The sequence below is a fragment of the Saccostrea cucullata genome, unplaced genomic scaffold, assembly GCF_032062105.1.
Source record: "Saccostrea cucullata isolate Sc308-1 unplaced genomic scaffold, CSIRO_AGI_Scuc_v1 ctg1614, whole genome shotgun sequence".
Classification (NCBI taxonomy): Eukaryota; Metazoa; Mollusca; class Bivalvia; order Ostreida; family Ostreidae; genus Saccostrea; species Saccostrea cuccullata.
Window position 1 is genome coordinate 89,478 of NW_026929941.1, and position 11,958 is coordinate 101,435.

The window sequence follows — 11,958 nt, forward strand, 5'->3', positions numbered from 1 at the left end:
TTGTGACGTAATTTCACATCTAATTTATGCATTATGACGTTATAAATTGCGTCATTTTCCTCATATCCTGTAAATTCCTTAGAAAAATGACCTAAAGTTGAAGCAGTTTTTCAATATTTCATATAGAGCACAACCTCTGATCCAAAATATGCCAATACATAATGAAAGGTCTATTTCTGAAGATCCAAAAGCATGTTTTATTTTTTGGATCGTGGGCTGTGCTCATATTTTAATTCTTTGCTGAAAGTAGTCAAATACGCATGTTTTCTGCAAATTTCAAGAACATTGCAATTTCTCAAAGCCTGTTTTCAAATATTTGGATTCTCAAAACGAAATTTCTTTATAGAACATGACAGCAACAAGTGTCTACTTTATTTTGATATATGAAAATGGAAAGAGGTTGAGAGTCAATTAATTGATATAAGTACAGGGCCATTTTATGCATAAGATGGCTTTTGCTCTTTATAAGAAGCTGAGGTAACATTACATTAAAATGAACCTTTTGTTCATAATTAATTTAGAAAGTGTTCGTTTTTCTCGTCCCTCTCGTCCCGTTTCTTGACGATTTCCTCCTTGTAGATGATGTAGAAGTAGCAGGTGGCGGAGCACAGGATACAGTTGAGGAGGAGGGAGACCCCCAGAGGGACGGCCAGACCTATCACGACCTTCTCCTCGTGGTCAAGATTGGCGTCCTTCTCCTTCACTGTTAAGTATTAATAGGAGATTAAAGATGTCACGAGGAAATACATAAATATAGATACACAAAATAGAAAGGTAAACTTATTTAAATACGCTTATGAATACTTCATAGTGACATGAGCAGTATCTTTCTTCCTTTCTCTAGTTGGAAAAAATTGGCCACAACAAGTTTTTAGTGTTTTGCCAAAGCCTAAAAAAAAACCACGCTTTCCTTTTTTACCTCTTTCTAATTTTTCTATGATGCGGATAAAATGTTTCATGACAATTAATAGTTATAAACAAATAAACTTCAGAGATAATAACATTTTTTTAGGATATGACGTGTAGCTATGTATTACCAAATAATTAATTCAAAGAAATATGTGATTTATGTCAAGATCTTTTGTGTTAATCTGATATGTTCCTTTGGAAATGAGAAACCTAAATAATATTCATTACATGGTTTGAACAATTACTAGCATACGATATAGCAAATTTCCTAATTTTCTGAGAAATGTCGTACCTGACTTAAGTAGCTCAGTACAACCACAGCATTCTCCGGTGACAGGGTTACACTTAGCATCCGCTCCACAGAACTTCTCACATTTATCTCCATACTGACCGTAGGGATAAACTTTAAAATAAAAAAAGAAAGAGATTTACTTATGAAACAAAATACAAACGCATACAAAATTCAATAGTAATGTGCCCTACATTTTGCTGATATTCTAATTTTTTTTAGTATTATCTTTCGTAAGGTATCTTTTTTCATGATTTCTTTTATCTTTGTATTTTTTTAAAGTATAGACAAGGAAATCAATGCCTACTATTTTACAGGCCTGACCAGTGTACCCCGGCTCACATCCACTGACACACGTGCCTGACACGTGATGACAAGCCACGCCATCTCTACACTGACCACACTTAAACCTACACTCCACCCCGTATGTTCCGCTAGGGAACACTAGATTTGTAAACATATATTTATGTATCTTGATGTATATTTTTTTATGATATACTTTATAGATCACTCCACACAAATGCCAATAAATAAACTTGTATTATTGTTTATTTGAAAAAAAAGCGTTTTAGACATATAAGTAAATTGGTCATTACAGATTTAATTAAAATCCAAGTAATTGGGATGTGTTTTCCGAATCAATAGCAATAGATGTCATAAAAGTGAATCAAAACCTAAACCAAACCTATTGGGACTGTTTGTTTGCAGCTGTTTCTCTGTAATAGAACATTCTCTGTAATAGAAACGAACATTATTTAAGTCCATAAAACAATACGAAACGGAACAGAGCAAACGCAGGCCTCCAAAACAGCAGAAATGGGATCAGGTGCCACAGAGAATTGAGCATCTCCACCCGACTGGCCACACCTGCTGTGTGCTACTTGTCATAACGAAAAAATCCGTCGTCACTTCAGTGTTTAAATAATGCACTAGCCATTAGTTTGAAACATCAGGTGAATATATATAACCGTCAATACATATCTCAGCTAATTCGATACGCAAGAGCATGTTCTACGTATGAACAATTTCTAAAACGAGACAAATTATTGACAAGCAAGTTGTTGAAACAAGAATATCACCAAATCACTTAAAAGTCATTATTTCGTAAGTTCTATGGTCGATACAATGATCTTGTCAGCAAATACAGTTTATCATTGGGTCAAATGCTGACTGACGTTTTTCATACTAATTGCTAGTTCATTATTTATACCTTGAATTGACGACGGATTTTTTCGTTATTTTCTGATCTTGACAAGGAACAAAGGGCGGGTGTGACAGGTCAGCAGGGGATGCTCACTCCTCCATGGCACCGTCGTGTTTGTTCTGCTCCTATCTCGTATTGTTTCATGGACTTTTATATTGAATACTTTTCGTTATCTCCATATCCTTCTTCTACCTAGTATATAAAAGTTTAACTTGTTTTTTAAAAATTAAATTCCTGGTCTAGAAAACGCATTACCGATATAAATTGAAGGTAGATCTAAATTCAAGAATGTAAAATCCATTGCCAAAATGTCTAATGGTTGTTTAGCTATCAAGTTACCTATTGATGGCCTAATTGTTGGAACTGGTGTTTTAGCAATCTTGCATCTTTCACATCTCTCGATCCATTTGATCACGTCTGCCTGCATTCCTGGCCAGTAACATATTTTACTCACCAGTGCAACTGTCCTCTCACGACCCTGGTGTCCAGAACAATCATGCAGAGACTCCATTACCTGTGGTCTAAGACATTCTGGTAACACTAACTGCAAACACTCACCATCCAATCCCTTGCTTGTCATGTACAAGACACCGTTCTTGAACTGTAACAAATTTCAATGTGTATCTACTATAAATAAAATCTAAATTTATAAAGTGTACAAAAGGTAAATGTAATTTACAGATGCGATACACATTTCACGTGTTTGGTAAAGATTTAAACTACGATTCTGCAAAACTTAAGGAATAATAAATATAATTTTAAAGTATAGAATGCATGAATTCGATAGGTATTTTTTTAGAGGCTAATTTTTACTTGAACATCATTCGATACATTGAAAATCAATTCAACACCTTTTTCTTCCTTTTCTGTTTTTGTTTTCACATTATAACTAAAGAAAAATAAATGCCCAATAACCCGCTGTCAGATAATTTTGAATTTCTCTGGATCGAAATCAAGGAAATCAATCATAGATGTAAATCTACGTCAAATGTACAGTTGAAGTATTGAAAATTGAATTGAATTTGAAAGGTTCGCTCTAGCGGACCCAGAGCGGACCCAAGCGAACGCTGAGCGAACCGCTTCGCACCCAAAGCGTACCAAGAGCGGTCCAAAAATTTCTGAAAGCGAACCCGGGAAGCGAACCCGGGGTCTGCTTCGCATTCGCTCTGGTGTTAGGCTGGGTTCGGTCGGTACTGTACGTGTTTTCTCCACAGAGACAAAATCCGTTTTGTAATCATATAAAATAATGCTTCCTTGACCCTGTTTTGTTTAAGTAGAAAAAGTGATATGTTGACTTGCATATAGTGTGCCCCAATATTCTACAATCTGAATGTAACAATTAAAATTGGGAATTGATTTTTATAACTCAATTTGAATGAAAAAACACATTGATTTCATATCTCTTGCATTGTAAAAATTGGGAAATAATATATAACAAAGCCAAACTGTTATGTCCTCTCGATGCAATAGTAGACATTAATTTACATGTAATTATTAAATTTATAATATTGCATAAAGGTTTACTTGGACATTTATTAACCAGAAGAAAAAAGGGGAAATTAAATTGCTGTTTTATTCAACAGTGGTTGAGTGGTAGTTGAAAGAAGTTAACAATGGCGGATGTCGACTGTGGTGATTGTGGGGATTGCGGTGACTGTAGTAATTGTGATTGAGGTGACGTTCAATGTGGCGACAACTGTTTTTGTCAATGTTGTGATGATTATGTTATGGAGCATTTTGTCACTGATTCTTTATACCATGGACGAATCTATGTTTCTTTTCATAATAATAGTTATTTCAATGATTATGGAAATTTTGCTGTGATGAAAACAGTAATCTCATAGATAACATCATATTATTCGTATTTATCATTGTTTATTTCATCTTTTACATTTCGGAATATGTGTTTTTTAAATCCGTTTTGTTATTTATGCACTGAATTGATGATGAATTTTTCTGTTATTTCCTAATCTTGACAAGGAGCAACCGGTGGGTGTGACCGGTCAACAGGGGATACTTACTTCTCCATTGCAACTGATCCCAGCTCTTATGTTTTGGAGGTCCATGTTTGCTCTGCTCTTATTATGTATATTGTTTTATGGACTTCGAGATTGAATACTGTTCGTTATCTCTATATCCTTCCTTTAATTTGACATACAATAAGCATATCTTGAACCATTCCTTTTAGCAAAAATGACTCTGTCCACGAATGTTTATAGTTAACTCTATTACTCTGCCGACAATCATATTTATATAAAGATATGAAAACAACAAGATCAAATTTTTTGTTGTATTTACAATAACAATGAAGTTAAATTTAATTGAATTTTTGTGTACACTGTATTTGTCTTTAAATACAATTCCTATTCCTGAAAAGAAATTAATACATGGTCTTCTTGTGTGCAAATATCCATGTACATAAAATTCATAATGTAGAAAAATAAAAATGAATTTTCCGTCTACAATTCAGCATGAGAAAAAAAGTCTTACAACTTGTGAGAAAAAAATCAGTCAGCAATTCACTCAGTGATAAATTTTATTTCCTGACAATGTCATTGTATGGACCAAAGAACTTTAAAAAATGAGATTGATGATATTTTTGGTGAATCAAATTGTTTTTGAATAACATACTCCTGAAAGAATTGTATATAACACGCAATAAAAAAAAATGCAACATTACATTATTTAGATTTTTTTAATTTGGAGATGTGCACTTTGATATCATTAACAGAGCTCTGCTTTTTCAATAAAAATCGAACTGGTTAATTTACTTTCCTGGTCATTTGCATGATTATTTTGTAAAAAAAGAAAAATACTCTGAAAATGACATTAAGAGGCATGTTTTGTTCTGCTCCTATTTTGTTTTTATGTACTTGAATACTTTTTGTTAACTCTATATCTTATGTTTATATTCCTGAGAATTATCCGAGGGGCACAGAATCCTTAATCTCTATGCCTTACAGATTCAAAGGAGTGATGCATTTGACAGTATCATTTTGATGTTTAATGTTGTATATTGTCATATAGCGTTATAAGTAATATAAAATGAATTGTTGATGCTATATAAAATTGAAAGGTCTGTTTTATAAAATAGTATGTCTAATTGCATACTTAGGAAAAAAGATGATTCTTCACTTAAATGCATAGAATAATATTTCTTTTGCATTCGCTAATTTCCTCTCCGAAGTTTTGTTTTATTATTTTATTGTTTTCAAAATATTACTCAAATAGATGATTTTTCACAGCAAAAAAGAAATTCTGTCTACCTGCCAAAATTATTGACCATGGACAAATAATGTTAGGCCATAAAGCACCAAATTTGCCATTAAAATATTTATTTCTTTTATTTTCTGAAAAATTCAAAAAGAAAAAAAATCATTTGTGACATTCCTCCTTAAAATACCAAACATTAAATTTGTAGAGATAACGAATATCAATCCAGGTCAAAAGTCTACTTACATGTAACATAAATTAATTTGTAAGGGCGCCTATCACATAACCGATTAATGTGTTTACAAACCTCTTCTTGATCATTCTAACATCTACCTGTTATTAGAAAAAGTAACTTTGATCTGCTTGGAATGAAAATAAATCTTATTTTGTAGTTCCACAATGTTATTTATTTATTTTATATCTACAGTGTGTGTATTTCTTTACGTCTTTGACATGAATCCCTGTTTACTTAACTGATAGGTATCATTCAACATTCCATGGTGCAAAAGATCATGAGATTTTGAAAACAGATTATTACATTTTTAAAACACGTATTTGTTTATGTATCTGTACACCTATATAGTGAGAATGTTTAGCACGAAATTTTCTTTTTTGAAATGAAGAAATTTGGGACATTCGTAATTAAAAGAATAAATAACTTACTCTTTATTTCTTAAATTAAATATCGGGACAGTTACTTGCAGAGGTTAAAAAACAGCATCAATTTGGCGAACTCTTTTATGGAGATACTGATCTACAGATATTAGAACTGCCAATATCTACACTTCTGAATGTGACAATAACTACAGGTTGATCATTATTTGATGTCCCTTTCAAGAATGTCTCATACAGATCTACAGAATTCACCATGTTTTCGTGAATGGCTTAAAATATATACCTTTACTCGGCCACTCAGGGCCATGCAGAAGAGATGTTTCTTCATCATTCAATGCTTTCATGACATTTTTTTTAAAATACTCATGTAATTTCTTAAGGATTCAAATAAATCTTTTGAAAATGGAGAAAGATTAACCTTTATTCATTTTTTAATTATTGTATTACTTGTCTTAATGTATTAGTTTTGTTTTCTTGCTATAACAGTAATCTGAATATCTTCTTTTGAGTGCTAACCATAAGACACAATACATCATTAATTCAAATATTCTGGGGTTTTTTCGATCATGACAAGGAGCAAACGATATCTGTGTCCGGTCAGCTGTGCATGCTCACTCCTCCATGGTACTTGATTCCAATTCTATCATTTTAGGACCGTGTTTGCTTCACTCCTATTCTGTACTGTTTTAAAGACATTTGAGCTCGAGTTCAGATCGTTTTGTCCATATGATTCATACTTACATAATTACATTTAGAGACATTTTAGAGAAAAAAAAATTCTAAAAAAAATAAGATCTAGTTCCGCGCCGCCTGCACATTCACACCTTCAATTTGTATTGCATGATTTTGTTTTACGTCCAACTTTCCCCAATATGTAACAAAATACGTCCACAGCCTGAAAACACCTGCACAGGATCAAGTCTGTTACACAGCTAATTGTGCCACGTACGTGTTACATATGGTTGCACAAAACACGTTTCACGTATGTGAAATGTACGTATCACATACGTGTATTACAAACATACGTTTTACGTATGTAGTACAACGTACGTATAACATGTGTGTGACTACATATGTTTCACATAACGTACGTGAAACGTACGTTTGAAATACACGCACGTGTTACATACGTTACACGTATGTGTAACATATGTTAAGTGCAACCATACGTTACACGTACGTTAATAAACGTATGGTTTACATGAGAATTGTCAACCACATGTTACACGTACGTTAATGAACACATGGTTTACATGTGTAAAGTCAACCACATGTTACACGTACGTTAATGAAGTCATGTTTTACATATGTTTTATAAAGCACAAATTCCATGTGTATTATAAACCATACATTACCGGTACATGTACTAATGTACATATATAAATTATGGTTAACTTATATTATAACGCTCGCATTACACATACGTTGATGAATATAGTATGTGTATTATCAGCCACGTGTTACATATACATTAAAATACATTAGAAAAGGTGGTTTACATGTGTGTGAAAAGCTATGTTCGAGAAACTTGTATATTTTGTAAATTCATACTGTTACATACATGTATGAGAAATGTAGGTTGATATAAATCTTATCCTTTTCATTTTTATTTAATTTCAAATCTAATTAATTATTTAAATTATCATTTAGTTTTTGCTATTACAAGAAAAAACAATGCCTTAAACATTTATTGTTGCTTGGGACTACAATATTCATTTAAAATACAAGAACTTTTTGTATAAATGTATGGGTAGTAGACGTCTGACCAAATTTTCAGTCTCTACCCATCTCGCTGAGATTAGTCTGTGAGCTTTCAGTTGTGATTGGGTTTAACCAAATATCATAATAATGTGTTTTTTTTTAAAAAAAAAAGATATTTTAGATTTGTAAATATTATAATGATTAAAGTCCATGTAACTTCTGATCTAGAGTCCCGTTATACATGTTATAAGATGGATTTTATAGATGGTCATATCACCATAATGGCTCTGTTAACTGAATAACAGGTTAAGCCCTAGCGCCTATATGATTGTTAGATATTATCTTGATTGGTTCTCCAAAATCTTTTTTAACTATTAAGTAAAAATAGTTAGGCCTAGTTGTGGAAGTAGTAGACGTCAGACCAAATTTTCAATCTCTACCCATCTCACTGAGATTACTCACAGACGTGTGCGTTGTTGACTTGTGAATGTCGCGCGTGTTTTGCGTCTTTAATGTTTCAATTAATTTCACATTGTTTACCTTACGTCCACGTTTATGTCTGGCATGATGTTATCAGTTCGCATTGGTTTAAAATCTACTCTAAAAACGGTAAACAAAGTTTACACCAAGTTCTCGTCACTAAAGTCAAGCTAGCGGCCAATAAGCTAGCGGCCAATAACAAAAATATTTATCGACTATATTTCTGTGTTTATCGAACCCGATGTAAATACACAGAATTATTACTTAAAGTCTAGCGCCCTAACAAGGAATTGTGCCACTTAAGGGAGCCCGAGATACTGGGGCTCAAAGGCGCCCCTGTTGATTTCCGGTCTCAAAAGGGACCCAATTTACACCGTTTCTGGGCGCCAGGGCGCCAAATCCAACCCTATTCTCTGATACTTATATGTACTATAGGGGTCTAGAGAGGGCGCCTGGCGCCCTAACTAGGAATTGTGCCACTTAGGGGAGCCCGAGATACTGGGGCTCCAAGGCGCCCCTGTTGATTTCCGGTCTCAAAAGGGACCCAATTTACACCGTTTCTGGGCGCCAGGGCGCCAAATCCAACCCTATTCTCTGATACTTATATGTACTATAGGGGTCTAGAGAGGGCGCCTGGCGCCCTAACTAGGAATTGTGCCACTTAGCGGAGCCTGATATACTGGGGCTCGAAGGCGCCCCTGTTGATTTCCGGTCTCAAAAGGGACCCAATTTACACCGTTTCTGGGCGCCAGGGCGCCAAATCCAACCCTATTCTCTGATACTTATACGTACTATAGGGGTCTAGAGAGGGCGCCTGGCGCCCTAACTAGGAATTGTGCCACTAACTGGAGCCTGAGATACTGGGGCTCAAAGGCGCCCCTGTTGATTTCCGGTCTCAAAAGGGACCCAATTTACACCGTTTCTGGGCGCCAGGGCGCCGAATCCAACCCTATTCTCTGATACTTATATGTACTATAGGGGTCTAGAGAGGGCGCCTGGCGCCCTAACTAGGAATTGTGCCACTTAGGGGAGCCCGAGATACTGGGGCTCCAAGGCGCCCCTGTTGATTTCCGGTCTCAAAAGGGACCCAATTTACACCGTTTCTGGGCGCCAGGGCGCCGAATCCAACCCTATTCTCTGATACTTATATGTACTATAGGGGTCTAGAGAGGGCGCCTGGCGCCCTAACTAGGAATTGTGCCACTTAGCGGAGCCTGATATACTGGGGCTCGAAGGCGCCCCTGTTGATTTCCGGTCTCAAAAGGGACCCAATTTACACCGTTTCTGGGCGCCAGGGCGCCAAATCCAACCCTATTCTCTGATACTTATAAGCACTATAGGGGTCTAGAGAGGGCGCCTGGCGCCCTAACTAGGAATTGTGCCACTTAGCGGAGCCTGATATACTGGGGCTCGAAGGCGCCCCTGTTGATTTCCGGTCTCAAAAGGGACCCAATTTACACCGTTTGTGGGCGCCAGGGCGCCAAATCCAACCCTATTCTCTGATACTTATATGTACTATAGGGGTCTAGAGAGGGCGCCTGGCGCCATAACAAGGAATTGTGCCACTAAGGAGAGCCCGAGATACTGGGGCACGAAGGCGCCCCTGTTGATTTCCGGTCTCAAAAGGGACCCAATTGACACCGTTTTTGGGCGCCAGGGCGCCAAATCCAACCCTATTCTCTGATACTTATATGTACTATAGGGGTCTAGAGAGGGCGCCTGGCGCCCTAACTAGGAATTGTGCCACTTACGGGAGCCTGAGATACTGGGGCTCGAAGGCGCCCCTTTTGATTTCCGGTCTCAAAAGGGACCAAATTTACACCGTTTCTGGGCGCCAGGGCGCCAAATCCAACCCTATTCTCTGATACTTATACGTACTATAGGGGTCTAGAGAGGGCGCCTGGCGCCCTAACTAGGAATTGTGCCACTAACTGGAGCCTGAGATACTGGGGCTCGAAGGCGCCCCTGTTGATTTCCGGTCTCAAAAGGGACCCAATTTACACCGTTTCTGGGCGCCAGGGCGCCGAATCCAACCCTATTCTCTGATACTTATATGTACTATAGGGGTCTAGAGAGGGCGCCTGGAGCCCTAACTAGGAATTGTGCCACTTAGTGGAGCCCGAGATACTGGGGCTTGAAGGCGCCCCTGTTGATTTCCGGTCTCAAAAGGGACCCAATTTACACCGTTTCTGGGCGCCAGGGCGCCAAATCCAACCCTATTCTCTGATACTTATATGTACTATAGGGGTCTAGAGAGGGCGCCTGGCGCCCTAACTAGGAATTGTGCCACTTAGCGGAGCCTGATATACTGGGGTCGAAGGCGCCCCTTTTGATTTCCGGTCTCAAAAGGGACCCAATTTACACCGTTTCTGGGCGCCAGGGCGCCAAATCCAACCCTATTCTCTGATACTTATATGTACTATAGGGGTCTAGAGAGGGCGCCTGGCGCCCTAACTAGGAATTGTGCCACTTAGCGGAGCCTGATATACTGGGGCTCGAAGGCGCCCCTTTTGATTTCCGGTCTCAAAAGGGACCCAATTTACACCGTTTCTGGGCGCCAGGGCGCCAAATCCAACCCTATTCTCTGATACTTATATGTACTATAGGGGTCTAGAGAGGGCGCCTGGCGCCCTAACTAGGAATTGTGCCACTTAGGGGAGCCCGAGATACTGGGGCTCGAAGGCGCCCCTGTTGATTTCCGGTCTCAAAAGGGACCCAATTTACACCGTTTCTGGGCGCCAGGGCGCCGAATCCAACCCTATTCTCTGATACTTATAAGTACTATAGGGGTCTAGAGAGGGCGCCTGGCGCCCTAACTAGGAATTGTGCCACTTAGCGGAGCCCGAGATACTGGGGCTTGAAGGCGCCCCTGTTGATTTCCGGTCTCAAAAGGGACCCAATTTACACCGTTTCTGGGCGCCAGGGCGCCGAATCCAACCCTATTCTCTGATACTTATAAGCACTATAGGGGTCTAGAGAGGGCGCCTGGCGCCCTAACTAGGAATTGTGACACTTAGCGGAGCCTGATATACTGGGGCTCGAAGGCGCCCCTGTTGATTTCCGGTCTCAAAAGGGACCCAATTTACACCGTTTCTGGGCGCCAGGGCGCCGAATCCAACCCTATTCTCTGATACTTATATGTACTATAGGGGTCTAGAGAGGGCGCCTGGCGCCCTAACTAGGAATTGTGCCACTTAGGGGAGCCCGAGATACTGGGGCTTGAAGGCGCCCCTGTTGATTTCCGGTCTCAAAAGGGACCCAATTTACACCGTTTCTGGGCGCCAGGGCGCCAAATCCAACCCTATTCTCTGATACTTATATGTACTATAGGGGTCTAGAGAGGGCGCCTGGCGCCCTAACTAGGAATTGTGCCACTTAGCGGAGCCTGATATACTGGGGTCGAAGGCGCCCCTTTTGATTTCCGGTCTCAAATGAGACCCACTTTACACTGTTTCTGGGCGCAGGGGCGCCAAATCCAACCCTATTCTCTGATACTTATATGTACTATAGGGGTCTAGAGAGGGCGCCTGGCGCCCTAACTAGGAAT

At 38.4% G+C, this 11,958-nt stretch overlaps 1 protein-coding gene across 1 annotated transcript; it reads right to left on the reverse strand.

The window, feature by feature from the left end:
- Positions 1–512: 512 nt before the first annotated feature.
- Positions 513–2,982, reverse strand: LOC134282494 (multiple epidermal growth factor-like domains protein 10). Its single transcript, XM_062764903.1, has 4 exons — positions 2,742–2,982; positions 1,510–1,642; positions 1,202–1,317; positions 513–703 (listed from the first exon to the last, which is right to left on the reverse strand). The coding sequence occupies exons 1-4, from the start codon at positions 2,980–2,982 to the stop codon at positions 513–515; spliced, it is 681 nt and encodes a 226-aa protein (XP_062620887.1).
- Between the last annotated feature and the right edge of the window lie 8,976 nt (positions 2,983–11,958).

Excerpts from the sequence above, each read along its gene's own strand:
- LOC134282494 (XM_062764903.1), bottom strand. The coding sequence starts at position 2,982 with ATGACAAGCAAGGGATTGGATGGTGAGTGTTTGCAGTTAGTGTTACCA. Across the intron at positions 1,643-2,741 it reads AACAATTAGGCCATCAATAG|TGTTCCCTAGCGGAACATAC; the intron begins GTAACTTGATAG and ends TTACAAATCTAG. Across the intron at positions 1,318-1,509 it reads TACACTGGTCAGGCCTGTAA|TAAAGTTTATCCCTACGGTC; the intron begins AATAGTAGGCAT and ends CTTTTTTTATTT.